Source organism: Erinaceus europaeus, chromosome 2 (assembly GCF_950295315.1).
Source record: "Erinaceus europaeus chromosome 2, mEriEur2.1, whole genome shotgun sequence".
In the NCBI taxonomy this organism is placed as follows: Eukaryota; Metazoa; Chordata; class Mammalia; order Eulipotyphla; family Erinaceidae; genus Erinaceus; species Erinaceus europaeus.
The window spans coordinates 156,393,668-156,408,804 of NC_080163.1; the positions used below are offsets into that span (position 1 = coordinate 156,393,668).

At 36.7% G+C, this 15,137-nt stretch overlaps 1 protein-coding gene across 18 annotated transcripts in view; it reads right to left on the minus strand.

Annotated features, from left to right (window-relative positions):
* The window catches only part of CHD9 (chromodomain helicase DNA binding protein 9), a 224,742-nt gene that overhangs the window by 103,945 nt on the left and 105,660 nt on the right, over positions 1-15,137 (minus strand). For 15 of the 18 annotated variants that reach the window (XM_016194860.2, XM_060185542.1, XM_060185538.1 and 12 more), the window contains one exon: positions 7,448-7,779. In XM_016194860.2, the coding sequence (XP_016050346.1) occupies positions 7,448-7,779 (332 nt within the window). Of the gene's footprint in view, positions 1-7,447; positions 7,780-8,561; positions 8,813-8,923; positions 9,279-15,137 lie in introns of those variants that run through there. The other 3 variants (XM_060185550.1, XM_060185549.1, XM_060185551.1) reach the window with 2 other exon arrangements.

A 15,137-nucleotide genomic window follows, 5' to 3' on the forward strand; every position in this document is an offset into this window, starting at 1 on the left:
TTAATAATGACATCATAAATGCTTGATTTGCTTGGTACTACTATAAGTTCTGCTTTTATACAAAGTTCTTTGCTTATTATAAAGCAAAATAGAATCTAGTTTTCATATATATTTTTTTTTTTTACTCAGTCACTACTTTAAAAATTAACATGCAGAAAGTCGGGTGGTAGTGCAGCAGGTTAAGTGCACGTGGCGCAAAACACAAGGACTGGCATAAGGATCCCGGTTCAAGCCCCCGGCTCCCCACCTACAGGGGAGTCGCTTCACAAGTGGTCAGGCAGGTCTGCAAATGTCTATCTTTCTCTCCATTTCTCTCTGTCCTATCCAACGACGACGACACCAATAACAACAATAATAACTACAGCAACAACAACAAAAAACCAAGGGCAACAAAAGGGAATAAATAAATTTTTAAAAAAATGAACATCTTTAACAAATTTAAAATAAAACATTGATGTTTATCAGATCACAATACAAATCTTAAACAGAACAATAAAATTAACAAAAAGAAAACAACTCCTGGTTAAGTGGACAAAATGATCAAGTTTTACAGGAGTTCTTGTTTATTTATAAGAGTTCATCTTTAAATTTTTGAAAGTAACATTTTGGGTATTTTTTAGAACCTGAACTACAAATTACTTGAATTCACTGAGTTGTTTCATGAAAATAAGTAATGATCCAGGTATTAACTAGGTGTGAAGCATGGTCAATACCTCAGTTTAATTCCTTTCTTTTGAGTGTGAGGTTTTATGCCTGCAGATTTCACTGCTCCTGGTGAACTCCTTTTATTCTCTTTTAATTTCAGATGTGAAGAGGGAGGGAAGAAGGGAGGAAAACAAGACTATATAGCACTAATCTCCTGTTTATGAATCTTCCCCATGACTATGTCCTATCTGGGGCTTAAACCCAGATCTTTGCACATGGCAAACAGAGCATGTGTTCTACTAGAACTATTTCCTGAGCCCATTAATTAAGTTCCTTTGCTTAAAAACATACTCTCTATAAGACAAATAACATTATTTATGGTAAAAAATATCTGACAAAATAGGGACATATATATTTAATTTTATTTATTTATTATTAGAGAAAGAGAAATTGAGAGGGGAGGAGGAGATAGGAAGGGAAAGAGACAGAGAGACGCCCGCAGACCTGCTTCACTACTTGTGAAGCTTTCCCCCTGCAGGTGGGGACCAAGAGCTTGAACTTTAGTCCCTGTACACTGTAGTGTGCACATTTAACCAGGTGCGCCACCATCTGGCTTACCAAAATAGGAAATTAAAATTCAAATATTTTAGTTCAATGGCCCTAAGAAACGTATCTTCCTTCAAAATCAGGATTCAACTAAAATTCAAATATATGCCACAGCTTTAACTAGCAACATTTTTATTTCTTGCTGATACATAAAATCAATATGTATCTTATAACCAATGGTATCTAAGATTCAATGAAATAAATATATTTTGCTAATGAGAAATCTTACTAATAAATTCTATGTAAAGATGCACTTAATAAAGGAAAATGCAAATTTCAGTTCAATTCACAATAAGTAATGCATTGTCTTTTTATTTTTATATATAAAAAAAATTATATTTATTTTCCCTTTTGTTGCCCTTTTTTTATTGTCGTTGCAGTTATTGTTGTTATTGATGTTGCCGTTGTTAGACAGGACAGAGAGAAATGGAGAGAGGAGGGGAAGACACAGGGGGAATGAAAAAGACACCGGCAGACCTGCTTCACAGCCTGTGAAGCGACTCCCTTAAAGGTGGGGAGTTGGGGCTGGAACCAGGATCCTTAAGATGGTCCTTGCGCTTTGCAACACGTGTGCTTAACCTGCTGTGCTATCGCCCGACTCCCTATTTTTTAACTAACACACTGCTCAGCTCTGGTTTAGGGTGTTGCCAGGGATGAAACCTGGGGCTATCAAGCCTCAGGCATGAAAATATTTTTGCATAAAAAAATTATGCTATTGTGGCCCGGGAGGTGGCGCAATGGATAAAGCATTGGACTCTCAAGTGTGAAGTCCTGAGTTTAATCCCTGGCAGCACATGTACCAGAGTGATGTCTGGTTCTCTCTCTCTCTCTCCTCCTATCTTTCTCATTAATAAATAAATTAAATATTTAAAAAAATATGCTATCTCCCCTGCCCATCATATATTTTTAACAGATGATTATGTTTTAGATTTTACTGAGTTCAAATTTAACTGTAAGTAATAGAATCATTAATTTTTTTATCTGATTAGCTTTCAAAATTACAGAATTTACATAGACTAGTAGTGGAATATGATTAAAATTTAAAACACATATGTACTTTCCTAATATATCTATTAGTATGATCCTTTTGTCATAGATCTCTAGTATTTGTAGCAGTGTTGAATGAAGCCAGTATCGGGTGAAAATGTTCCCAAGTATTCAAAAAAATAATTTAAAACACATAATGCATGTATACCATATATATTTTAAATTTATTTACATACACCAAGAAATAATATATATTTTATTCAAACGGATATTAACTTCCTATTATTTTGCAACCAGGGTGACTGGGTGGTGTCTCACATGTACAGCACACGTTGCTATGCATGAGGACCCAGGTTCAAGCCCCCAGTCACCACAATGGGAACGCCTGCAGGGAAAAAGCTTCATGGAGCAGGGCTTCAGTCTCTCTCCTTCTATCTAGAAGAAGAAAAAATGGACACTAGGAACAGTAGAATTAGCAGGCATAAAGACTCTGGTGGCAAAAAAAGAAAAAAAATCCAAAACACAACAAAGTCATAAACTACAGGAAATCATAGAACTAGTTTATTTTAGAAATTATTCTTTACTATTACAAAATCACTAGTTGTGTTGGGGGTTGTGTTGTTATGTGGAAATGTTATGCATTTACAGACTATTGTATTTCACTGTTGATAGTAAACCATTAATCCCCCAATAAAGTAAATAAAAAAAGAGTTTGATTCCTTGGATCACAAAAAAGCTTAAGGTAAAGAAAGGTTGTTTCCAGACTCACTTCACTGTTTCTTTTACACTTGCCATTGACATTTCAGCTCATACTATTCCATATACCTGTGGGCAACCTTTTCAATCTCCAAGCTACCCTGCTAAACACAGGTATGGCCAGGGGTAAGAAAAGGCCTTTAGTAAACTAAATCATCATCCCTTTTAGCAAGTAGCAACTGCTTCAGTTTATTTAACAAATCTTATTTAGGAACATAAGCTTAGGGGCCAGGTGGCGGTGCACCTGGTTAAGTGCTCACATTACAGTGCGCAAGGACCTGGATTCTAGTTCTTGGCCCCTTAACTGTAGGGAGAAAGCTTCACGAATGGTGGAGCAGGGCTGCAAGTGTCTGTCTCTCTCCCTCTCTATCTCCCCTTCCTCTCTCAATTTCTCTCTGTCTCTATCCAATAATAAATAAATAAATAAATAAGCAAACAAACAGAAGCTCAGTGGAAAGAGAACCTAGGTAGAAAAATAAGTAGACTTGATTTTTCCCTTCCCCCTTAAAAGGATATATAGTAGATATATACACACTATATACATATATATTATGTAGATGGTCTCATTATTAAGTACAAAGTGTTAATCTATAGGTCTTAAAGTAGATCAACTCCAAAGTGATAAATAACACTTGAGGCAAGTGCTATCATTATACCCAGTTTACATGAGGAAAAAAAAAGAAGTGTCCAGAGTGGAGAAGCATTTGTGCACGCAGGATCATGCTACTTGTAAGTGACAAAACTTGCATGTGAACAAATGCGACTCGTTCTAAAGTGAGATAATTTAACCATATTACCATACAACATGCCCAATCAGAACTATTGTAAAGATAAATAAGAATAATCTCAAGAGTTCTCTATTCCTTGTATTTAAATAAAATCAACCTACAAAGGTAACAAATGTAACAAAAAGATTTCAAGTGTAATAGCAAGCAGAGTTGTTTTATCAGTCTTCCTAGACTACATTATATCATTTATGTAGGTTAAATAAATACCAACTGACTATGTCAACCATAATTTAAAAGACAAATTCAATCACTGAAATATTATATTTCATATTGCTGGTAGTCAAGTTACAGCATATATTCCCTTCAATTCTATTTGATTTTATTTGATATTAATCACAGCCCAATGGTTTCTAAAACTACCTCAACTTCGTAGAAAAAGTTAGTATTATAAAAAGCTGTCGATTCAGATAATGCTATTTGACACTGAATGTGACTCTTGACAGAAAAAGAAGTCAATTAATACAATATAATGAAATATAGTTGACTGTTGGTAAGCACAAAATGAAATACTTCAAGTGAGTAATGTAGGAACTCTATATTACATATCAATTTCATTTCCAAATATGCTTTTAAATTCAACATGATAATTATCTGTCCAAATGATGAAGACATCATTTTACTCCAGAGCTTAGTATTTATAGGCAAGCAGGATGGGTGATGGAGCATCTGGTTTAAGCACACGTTATAATGCACTAGGACTGGGTTCTAGCCTCTGGTCATTACTTGCAGAGGAAAAGCTTTGCAAGTGGTGAAGCAGTGCTGCAGGTTATCTCTTTCTCTCCCTATGTCCCCCCTTCCCTCTCACTTTCTAGCTATCTCTGTCCAATAAATAAATAAATAAAGATTATATATATACATACATATATATGGGGGGAGATAGATGGAGAGAGAGATAGGTAAGCTTCAATTTACTTAACTGCCATTTGTAATTCCTCTATCAAACTCTTCTATATTCAACAATTTTTCCTAGAAAACACTCAATATTTTACTATTCCAGGACAAGTCTTACCTATTTTGTTTTCTAAAGATTTCCTCTCTAAAATAAAGAGCTGAACTAATCCATATTATGTTATTTTAAAATAATCCACTGTTAATAAATTTTTAACAAAAAGACAAATAGCATAGAATGATTTAAGAACTTATACTACAATATATTATTACTTTGTACTACATACATGTAGATTTTTTAGAAAAGGACCTCATATGTGTGGAATTTTACCTCTCTGAGCAGCTTTCTTATTCAGTGAGCAAGCGAGAAAGATGCACAGTATTAGAGCTGCCTCCGGGATGCATTGGATCGACCTTCTCGTGGTGCATCCCGTGAGTACCCATTCATTGGGGAAACTGACGATCCTTCCTAGCCAACTGAATCCACTTGGATCCCAGTCACTTTCAAAGCCAGCAACAAGCAGACATCAGGCTCAACCTGACGCTGTTGACTGGCTACGGAAGAAGGGCAAACGCTAGAAGAAGAAGAAGAGCTGCCTCCAATGCCATAGTATCTCCCACGTGGTAGAAGGTTTGGACTTAGGCCATGGGCATAGCAAGGCACAAACCCTACCCAGTGAAAACTCTGTCTCCAGCCCTTCTGGCATGTTAGTTCAACATTTTCAAAGATTCATGCTTCTCAATTATAATATATTTCTATTTCCCCTTATGTACTTTCTTCTTAAATCAGATTCACTTCTGATTTCTTTTGCCACCTAGACATTCCTCCTAAAATTTAGTTAAATCAATATACCAACATCCTCATGCTTTCTGAAAGATTTTCACTATCCTTCAAACTGAGCATTCTTTTGCCTCTATTTCTGTATAACTTAAAATTGAAAAACATAAATTTTAATACATTAAAGAAATAAATAGGAGCCTTCCTGGGAGTCAGGCCGTAGCGCAGCGGGTTAAGTGCACATGGCACAAAGTGCAAGGACTGATGTAAGGATCCCAGTTTGAGCCTCCCCCCCCCACCTGCAGGAGTCGCTTCACAAGGGGTGAAGCAGGTCTGCAGGTGTCTGTCTTTCTCTCCGCCTCGCCTCTGTCTTCCCCTCCTCTCTCCATTTCTCTCTCTCCTATCCAACAACGATGACAACAATAACTACAACAATAAAACAAGGGCAACAAAAGGGAATAAATTAATAAAAAGAAATAAATATGGGGCTTCCTAAGTAAAATAGAAACACTGGGAAAGATACTTTCACACCAAAATAAAAGTAAAGATTTAATTTCTAGCTATTTAATGGAGCCCATGCTATTTAATAGTTTGGACTAAAGTAATCAGAACCTAACAGTATAATTCAATAAGGTGGCTGCACTTAGAATGTCAAGAAATAATTTGGTTTCCAAAATTGTCTAATTCTAAATATCTATAACACATTAATAATTTCTGTAGCAAGTGAGCATTTTAATAAGTGAATTCTTTGTTTAATGGGTACTTTTTAACCTGACAAAAAATTAGGTTAAGTACTTTTCCTAAAATAGCATATAAAGAAAGCATTGAAAGTGTTCCTGCAGGGTGGGGGGTAAATAGCTTAATGGTTATGCAAAGAGATTCTAATGCCTGAGGCTCCAAATTCTCAGGTTCAATGCCTGAGGCTCCAAATTCTCAGGTTCAATCCTCCCCACACCACCATAAGCCAGAGTTAAGCAGTGCTCTAGTAAAAAATACAAATAAAAGAAGGATGTGATGTAATTTTAATTGCGATAAGAAATATATGATATAAAATTAACAATTTTAAAGTGTACAACCACTATCTGTACTGAATTCCAAAACATTTTAACTCATTCCCCAAGGAAACATGCACAGGACTACTCACCTCCCTCTTGTCCCTGACAACCACCAATATAATATCCTTTATTCTAGATATTTCAAATCAGTGAAATCACACAATAAAAATAAATAAATAAAAATAAAATGTGTTCCAGCAAAAATAATTATCAACTGCACTGGTTTTAGATAATTTTTACCCTTGTATATACAAAGCATACATACAAAGCAAATAAAACTTATTTCTGAAAATGTGTTAAGTACTCTAGTAAAAATAGTTAGGATTAATGTACTTGCCTAAAAATAATTCTTTGCCCTTATAATTCTCCTAGAGCATTAATCGTCACCTGGCCTCTTTATTACATAAAGTAAATCAGAAAGACGGTAAGAGAGTGCTAGAGACCAGAGCCGCTTAATACTGATTTAAATGGCCTTAAGTTTTCTTGCTACTCAGTCTATTTACTTCAAGTTTGTGGGCTTATGAAAACAGAGTAAATTTCATGTTTTCAAACTATAAGCTGTCTAAGGAAATACAATTTTCATGTAAATAAATTTAAAAAAGAATTTCAGTGTTCATTCTGTCAAGAAAGTGAACTGGTAGCACAGTACAAATTTCATATTGTTCAGTTTCCCTTTTTCTGATTTACATGTGAAATATTTCCCTACTTTAAATTTCTTTTACTGATAATGTTCAAAAGGTTGTATTCCCAAAATAATAAAATCAGGTATTGACAGATCCCGCAAAAGTCATGGTAATTCACTCAGAAAGTAAGGTATACAAAGTATCTAACAAAAACCCCAAAGTGCAAGTAAGCATATCACACAAACCATAGTAAAAGACTAGACAAAGTACACTTTAACAAAAAAGGTCAAAGGAATTAATCTTAATTCTTAACCAACTTACCTAATTTTTGTCTTCTCTTTTAACTTCGAACAAGTTTTTGTTTTTTTGCTCTCTTTGTCCTTTGGCTTAGACTTCATCCTTCTACCTTTCTTTTCCTCTTTTCCTTCAACTGAAGCAGTAGGAAAGTTTTCAGGACTCATTACTCGTGGAATATTGCGTTCCCCACGTTCCTTTGCTTTTGCTATAGCTTCTGATATTATTCGGTTAGCCTTTTCTTGCTTGCTTTCTGATTCCACTTTTTTTCTCTGCTTCTTCTCGGACATGATCCTCACCTGGGTATTCTGCAACTTAGTACATGTCCCAGAACCATCACTCTTCTTGGAAGATGGAGGCTAGAAAAAAACCAAAGTATTTTTATGCACTGTGAACTTGAAACAATTCATACTGGTATCTGAAAATTTAAAATTAAGCTCAAATAAGTAAAATATATGTGCAAGTACATGAGTGCTACAAATTTAAAATTAAAACTTTTGATGTTCTAGAAATTAGCCTAGGAATAAATTTAGAAGTTCAACTACTGCTTTTAAAAATGAAGGTTAAATAAGACTAACAGATTAATTTATAGTTTCATAGCATATCTGATTATCTGCTTCAAACTGTGTTCTATTAAACATAGCTGTTTCAAATTTTATCTTGTAACTAGTCTGTACAACTGGAGTAAAGGTCTTATCCTTCATGTCAGAACTCTGAAAATTGTCAATAAATATAAAATAGCAATTTTGACTTAGAATTACTAGTCCTTAAATTTTTAGGTAAATTAGATCTGTTTTACAAGAAAAGTGAAACAGAATCTCAAATAATTTAAATTATTTAAATATGCAATATATGCAGCAACATAGCTAGTTAGTAAACAGACATTCTTCCTCTTAATTAAATTTTGAGAAAGTTTTAGTTTTTCCATGTAAGAGTTATAAGTAGACCCCCCACCCCCATCACAATTATTTTGCTCAAGCAATTCTGAGGGGGGGAGAAAACAAGTTTTACAGTTTTACGTTAAATTATTATTAATATTTTAGCAATCACAGGAAGCCGATCAACAGCATTTAAAAAAGAATATTCTCTTCAAACACATTCAACCAGATAATCTTAGATCACAGTTTTGTTATGTTCTTACCCGTAAACATGCTTCTGACTATAGCAAAGGAAAAAAACACCAGGAATTTCCAAACACATTTTCATGCTGATTCCAGTGTGCTTCACTGAATATCCTTTCTATACCTGCCTCATCAAAGGTTTCATAGCAGTGCTGCAGCACTGGGAAAGGAAGGAGGGTTTAGAATCGCTTACTAAAATGCCACCTTTAGGCCTACAGGCTATAACAAATAACCAAGACTCGAGAAAACAGCAACAAGCTCAAGATGGCGATGCAGTACGACTCCCGCAGCAGCAGCCAGTAATAAGGAAGGTTATTCAATCCCATTAGCCTTTTAGCCCAAAGAACCCCTCCTCCTCCCACTCATTCAGGCTTTCACTTACCCTTCCTCTTGGCCTCTTCACTGAAGACATTTTTGGCGTCAGACAAAGGCTTGCCCTCTGCTTTTTCACCACCCCAGGCAGTGCTCAAGAAAAAAGCATTGAAAGAAGATTCCTAAATGGCCTATTTAGCAAGCAGCAACCAAGAGATGCACAACCCTCCAAAAATACACATTGTGATTTATCAACACATTTCTGCCTTGGCAAGTTTATATTCACTCTTCATTCTTTGTAGATAAGAAAAACGCTGCAAAACCCTCCTAAGACGCTGGGTTTCCTCAATAGCTGTAAGCAGATAGCCAGATTCCAACAAAGCACAGAAAGAAATGAATGCACAAAGCATCAAAATGCATCAGCATGAATATTAGAGATGTCGTTAAAAATACTGACTCCTTCTGCGGAAGTAGGCCAGCAGATGGTGCTACCAGTTATTATTCCATTAGACTCTGCAATTTAACCCCCAATGGACTGTTCTTCCCTCCATGTAATATTTTAACTCTCACACTGCCATTTCCTGCAGTAAAGTTTTCTCTTTTTTTGAAAGTGTATACAAAACCCTGATTTTCATCTGAAAACCAAAACTGTGGTGAAACGGCTTTGCATTGCTATCAATACTTGAAAAAAAAAAAAAAGAAAGACAATACAATTTGTACTGCAGGAAAATACCTTTCTCTGAAATACTCTAAAATATATAAATTATGAAAGTATTCGAAGATGTCCAAAGGGTTAACAAACAGGTCATGCAAATGAACACATAACAAGCGACTTCTCTTTAAGAAATTAGGTAAGGTCTGTCTCCTAATTCTTCTAACAAAAAGCTCACAATATTATTTTTAAAATAGAGAAATGAAGTTATTTCATTTGAGTTCTGAAGAAGTTTAAGATTTTGAAATAACACATGAGAGATGTCTAGAAAGAACTGCTACCCACACTTAATATTTTTCCTTTTTTAAAGCTGGATAAACACGTTAGTTTTATTTATATAAAAAAACAAAAACCATAAAGCCTTCCTGACCTTCACTCCTCACATCATATTTTAATTGAGCTGCTGATTTCCTTAGGTAAATTTTTAGTTTCAACTACCTGTTAGACTGTGAACAGTATATTGGTTATCAGAAGGAAGAAGGATTGGGGGCGGGGGTAGGAGGAGGGGTATAGGACCTTTGGAGGTAGGTGTGGTATACCATATAGACATGCAGACACACACAAAGTGGTGTGAAACTATAGTTCTGAATTCTTATAATTTTCTAACAGATGTCAAATCAGTAACAGAATTTCTTAACTCTAGCTTGCCAAAAAAGTCACTAATCCACCTGAATTCTCATCACTATATTTTCTATATATATTTTATATATTTTTTTCTCATCATTATATTTTCAATAAAATATCCGAGAATATTTTCGTGATTTCCTTAGATAGCTAAAACAAGATTTTTCATTGCTTCAACATTCAATTTTTCTCTCACGTTGATAACACATTGTTTCAGTTGATATGGTCAAGTCATCTGATATCTTTATCAAAGTAGTGATTTTTTTTCTCTTTTAGGCACCGAAATTTGCTATACAGAGCAACATTATAAAAGCAGAGCTCAACTTCAAGAGCATGAGCAGAAATCAAAGACATGGCATCATTAATGGCAAAGAATGAATCTGCCCTGAGAGGTCAGCTACATAAAGATCACAATAGCCAATAATTAAGAATATTTACTATGTACTTATTGAGAAGTTACTAAGTGCTAAGCACCATTCTAAGCATTTTTACAGGCCATAGCTAGTTTAATTCTGAATGCTAATTGGTAATACTTAAAGTGGAGAGAAGAGACCTAGCAGATGGGAAAAACATGTAGGTGGAATCTCTAAATATAAAAGAGCAGACCCATGACAACAAATGGCAAAACAATAATGATATGGGGGCCGGGTGGTGGCACACCTAGTTAAACACACACATTACAGTGCATAAGGACCCAGGTTCAAGCTCTCTGTCCCCACCTGCAGGGGGAAAGCTGCACAAGCGGTAAAGCAGAGCTGCAGGTGTCTCTCTTCCTCTCTATCTCCTCTTCCCATCTCAATTTCTCTGTCTCTTCCCACTAATAAATAAAAATATTAAAAAATAATGATAAGAATAAAACCTAATACTTGGTCACAATTATGTGTCAGGTAGTATTCCTAATTTTGCATATTATATTAATATTACATAACTCAATCTTAAAAACTCTGTAAGATATATACCACTGTTACCCTCATTATATAGCTGAGGATACTGAGATATGGCAGAGAAGAAACTTGTGGGTCCAGGAGGTAGGTGGCTTGCCTGGTTAAGTGCAAATGTTACCATGCACAAGGACTGGGGTTCAAGCCCTAGGTCCCCATCTGCAGGAGAGAAGTTATGCTAGTGGTGAAGCAGTGTTGCAAACCACCCCCCACACTCCCTCTCACTCTCCCTCCCTTCTTTCTCTCCTCTTCCCCTCTCAATTTCTCTTTCCTATCAAATAAATATATAAAATTAAAAAAATAATAAAGTAAAGAGAAGAAATTTGCTAAAATTCACATAACTGGTGAAAGAGCAGGAACTAAGAATCTGGGCACGAAATAGGAGCACCATGATGAGAGGGAGGTGCCAGTTATCTCTACTCTCTATCTGTTTCACTCTCCTTTTTCTCACTCCCTCTCAAAAGAAAGTCATGCTTGAAACACTTGGTTCATTCCCTGGTGCTACACTTAAAAAAAAAAAAAAAAAAAAAAAAAGGTAGAGAGGCTTGGCAGTGGCACACCTGCCTGAGTACAGATGCTACAATGCACAAGGATGTGGGTTCAAGCCCCTAGTCCCCACCTGAGGAGGAAGAGCTTCACAAGCAGTGAAGCAGTGCTGCAGGTATCTCTCTCTCTCTCTCTCCCCCTCCATTTCTTTCTTACTGACTTTTTAGCTTTAAATATTTTATTTTATTTTATTTGAAGTCAGTAATTATAATAGCAAAGTATCAATATACTTCAATATCTTTGTAATATTGCAAAAATATTGTAAAAAAAAAAAAGAAGCTTGGCATCCCACTTGTGACATTTTCTTTAAGTTTTTCATAATTTAAAAATACAAAATGCTTGGGGAAGGGAAGATAGGGATAAAACTTTGAGGGCCTAATACATAATAAAATTATATGCATATGTCAATGAATCCATGGTAGAGCATTATCTCCCTCAATTAAAAAATTGCATAATACAAAAAAAGCCAAAAATGTTTGAAAATTAAAAATTAAGGCAAAGGTCCCCCGAGAACTGGCACAGTGAATAAAATCTTGGATTTTCAAGTATGAGGTCGTAAGTTCAACTTCCAACATCTCATGTGCCAGAGTGATGTTCTGGTTTCTCTCTCTCATGAAAACATAAATAAATCTTCAGTGGTTTGGGAGATGGCACAGTGGTTAAAGCATTGGACTAACTCAAGCATGAGGTCCCAAGTTCAATCCCCGACAGCACATGTACCAGAATGATGTCTGGTTCTCTCTCTCTCTCTCCCTCTCCCCCCATGAATAAATATCTTAAAAATAAATAAATAAATAAATCTGACTGACAGCACACATTTACCATGCTCAAGGACCCAGATTCAAGCCTCCAATCCCCTCCTGTAGGGAGGACAGTTCATGAACAGTGAAGCAGGTCTGCAAGTATCTATCTCTCTCTTTTTAAAAATTTGTATTAATTTTATTAGTGATTTAATATTGATTTATAAAATTACCTGTCAACAGGGGTATAATTCCACACTGTTGCCACCATCAGAGTTCTGAATCCCCAATCCCTCCATTGCAAGCCACTGTAGTTCTCCCAAGGTTGCAGACATAGGTTAACTATCATCTCTACAAATATCTGGTTACATTTTTCTCTCCTTTTTTTTTGCCTCCAGGGTTATGGCTGGGGCTCAGTACCAGCACTACAAATCCACTGCTCCTGGAGGTCACTTTTTCCATTTTTTTTTATTAGGTGAGCGAGAAATTTGAGAGAGGAGGGGAAGATAGAGAGGAAGAAAGAAAGACAGACACCTGCAGACCTGCTTCACAACTTATGAAATGACATCCCTGCAGGTGGGGAGCTGGGGGGTTGAACTGGGATCTGACAAGGGTCCTTGCACTTTTACTATTTGCGCTTAACCCGGTGAGCCGCCATCCAGCCCCTTCTCTCTCCTTTATCTCCCTTTCCATTCTCCATTTATCTCTGTTCATTCAAATAAAACAAAAGGAAGGGACATAAGGAAGACCATCAGGAGCAGTGGATTCATAGTGCTTGCACTAAGCTTCAGCAATAACCGTGATGGCAAATTAAAAAACAAAATGTAGAATAAACTAAGAGATACATGCCTGAGGTTCCAAAGTCCCAGGTTCAATCCCCCATACCACCATAAGCCAGAGTTAAGCAATGCTCTGATAAAAGGAAAAAAAGAAAAACAACTAAGAGATAGCTCAGCAGGTAGAGTAGACAGTTTATTTAATGTGTGAGACCCAGGATTTGATCCCAGGCATCACTTGGAACCATGGTAGATGGCACCAAGGGAGGTTCATGAATTGTGAACACTACTCTGGTGTCTGTCTGTTCCCCTGAATCCCTGCAAAGGAAACAGAATAATAAGAAAAAGAGGGGGTCGGCTGGTGGTGTACCAGGTTACACAGTACAAAGCACAAGGACCTGCACAAGGATCCGGGTTCGAGCCCCCCACCTGCAGGGGGGGTTGCTTCACAAGTTGTGAAGCAGGTCTGCAGGTGTCTCTCTTTCCTACTGTCTTCCCCATCTCTCTCAATTTCTCTCTTTCCTATCCAACAACAATAACAGCAGCAGCAACAACAATGGAAAAAAGATCCCTGCCCCACTAGGGAAAGAGACAGGCAGGCTGGGAGTACAGATCGACCTGTCAATGCCTATGCTCAGTGGGGAAGCAATTACAGAAGCCAGACCTTCCACCCTCTGTACCCCAGAATGACCCTGGGTTCATACTCCCAGAGGGTTAAAGAATAGGAAGCTATTAGGGGAGGGGATGGGATATGGAGTTCTCGTGGTAGGAATTGTGTGGAAATGTACTCCTCTTATCCTATTTTAGTATATGTGCTGTCGAACGAAGCATGCACGTCCTCTTATCCTATAGTCTTTTCAATATTTACATTTTAGAAATTAAAAGAGAGAGAGATGTCTGCCAGGAGAAGTATAGGCACCAAGCCCTAGCAATAATCCTGGAGGCAAAAAAAAAAAAGAATCTAGCTGGAGAGGTTGCTCACTGGTATTTGGTTCACTGCCTAGTGACTGCACTTGGTTCTTTCTCCAGCCCCACACTTAAAAAGTCACACACACAAAAAATCACAATAATTATTTATACAAATATTCATATTATACCCATCTACATTATATGAGTATGTGTCAGACATTAGTGTGGTGGCTCATTTTGCATCTGTAACATATTTTTCCTACAAGCTACCAATAATGACTATCATTTAAAGAGAAAAGATAGGGGAAATTGATCCAAGGGCAAATTGAAAAAGACTGTCAAAGTCTTCTTTCAGTTTTACCTTTAGATTTGTTTCAAAATCTTTGAAGGAAACAAAGCAATTATTTTCCTCTGCTTACTTCACATCTGTTAACTGTCATTTCACACATTGAAAATCTTATTTTAATCTTTTTTATTTGTAGCAATACCCAAGTTTCCACTTTTAGCTAACTATGACATTTCTTTTTAGCACTGTCATAAATCCAATATTTTACACTGGCAAGGTAAAACTGTTAAGTATCATCTTTATTTTGATCATCTACATAGGAGTTCAGGTAATAAGTACACATTCATATTTTTGGGACAGCAGGCCACCAAGGTGACTGGGAATCAGTGCCTGCACAACGCCACCACTCTAGGTAAGCTATTTAATTATTGGATACAGAAAGAGAGAAACAGAAAAGGAGGTGGAGGGGGGTTGATGAGGGGAGATAAAAAGACATCTGCAGCACTGCTTTAGTCTGGGTGAAACTTCACCCCTACAAGTGAGGACCCAGGCTTGAACTCCGATTCTTCTTCTTCTAGCGTTTGCCCTTCTTCCGTAGCCAGTCAACAGCGTCAGGTTGAGCCTGATGTAAAGTTTCGAGACCTCCTTTGAATCTGGAGAGGTGGCAGTCGTTGACTATGTGGGTCATAGTCTGTCTGTAGCCGCAGGAGCAGTTCGGGTCGTCTCTGGCTCCCCAGCGATGGAACATAG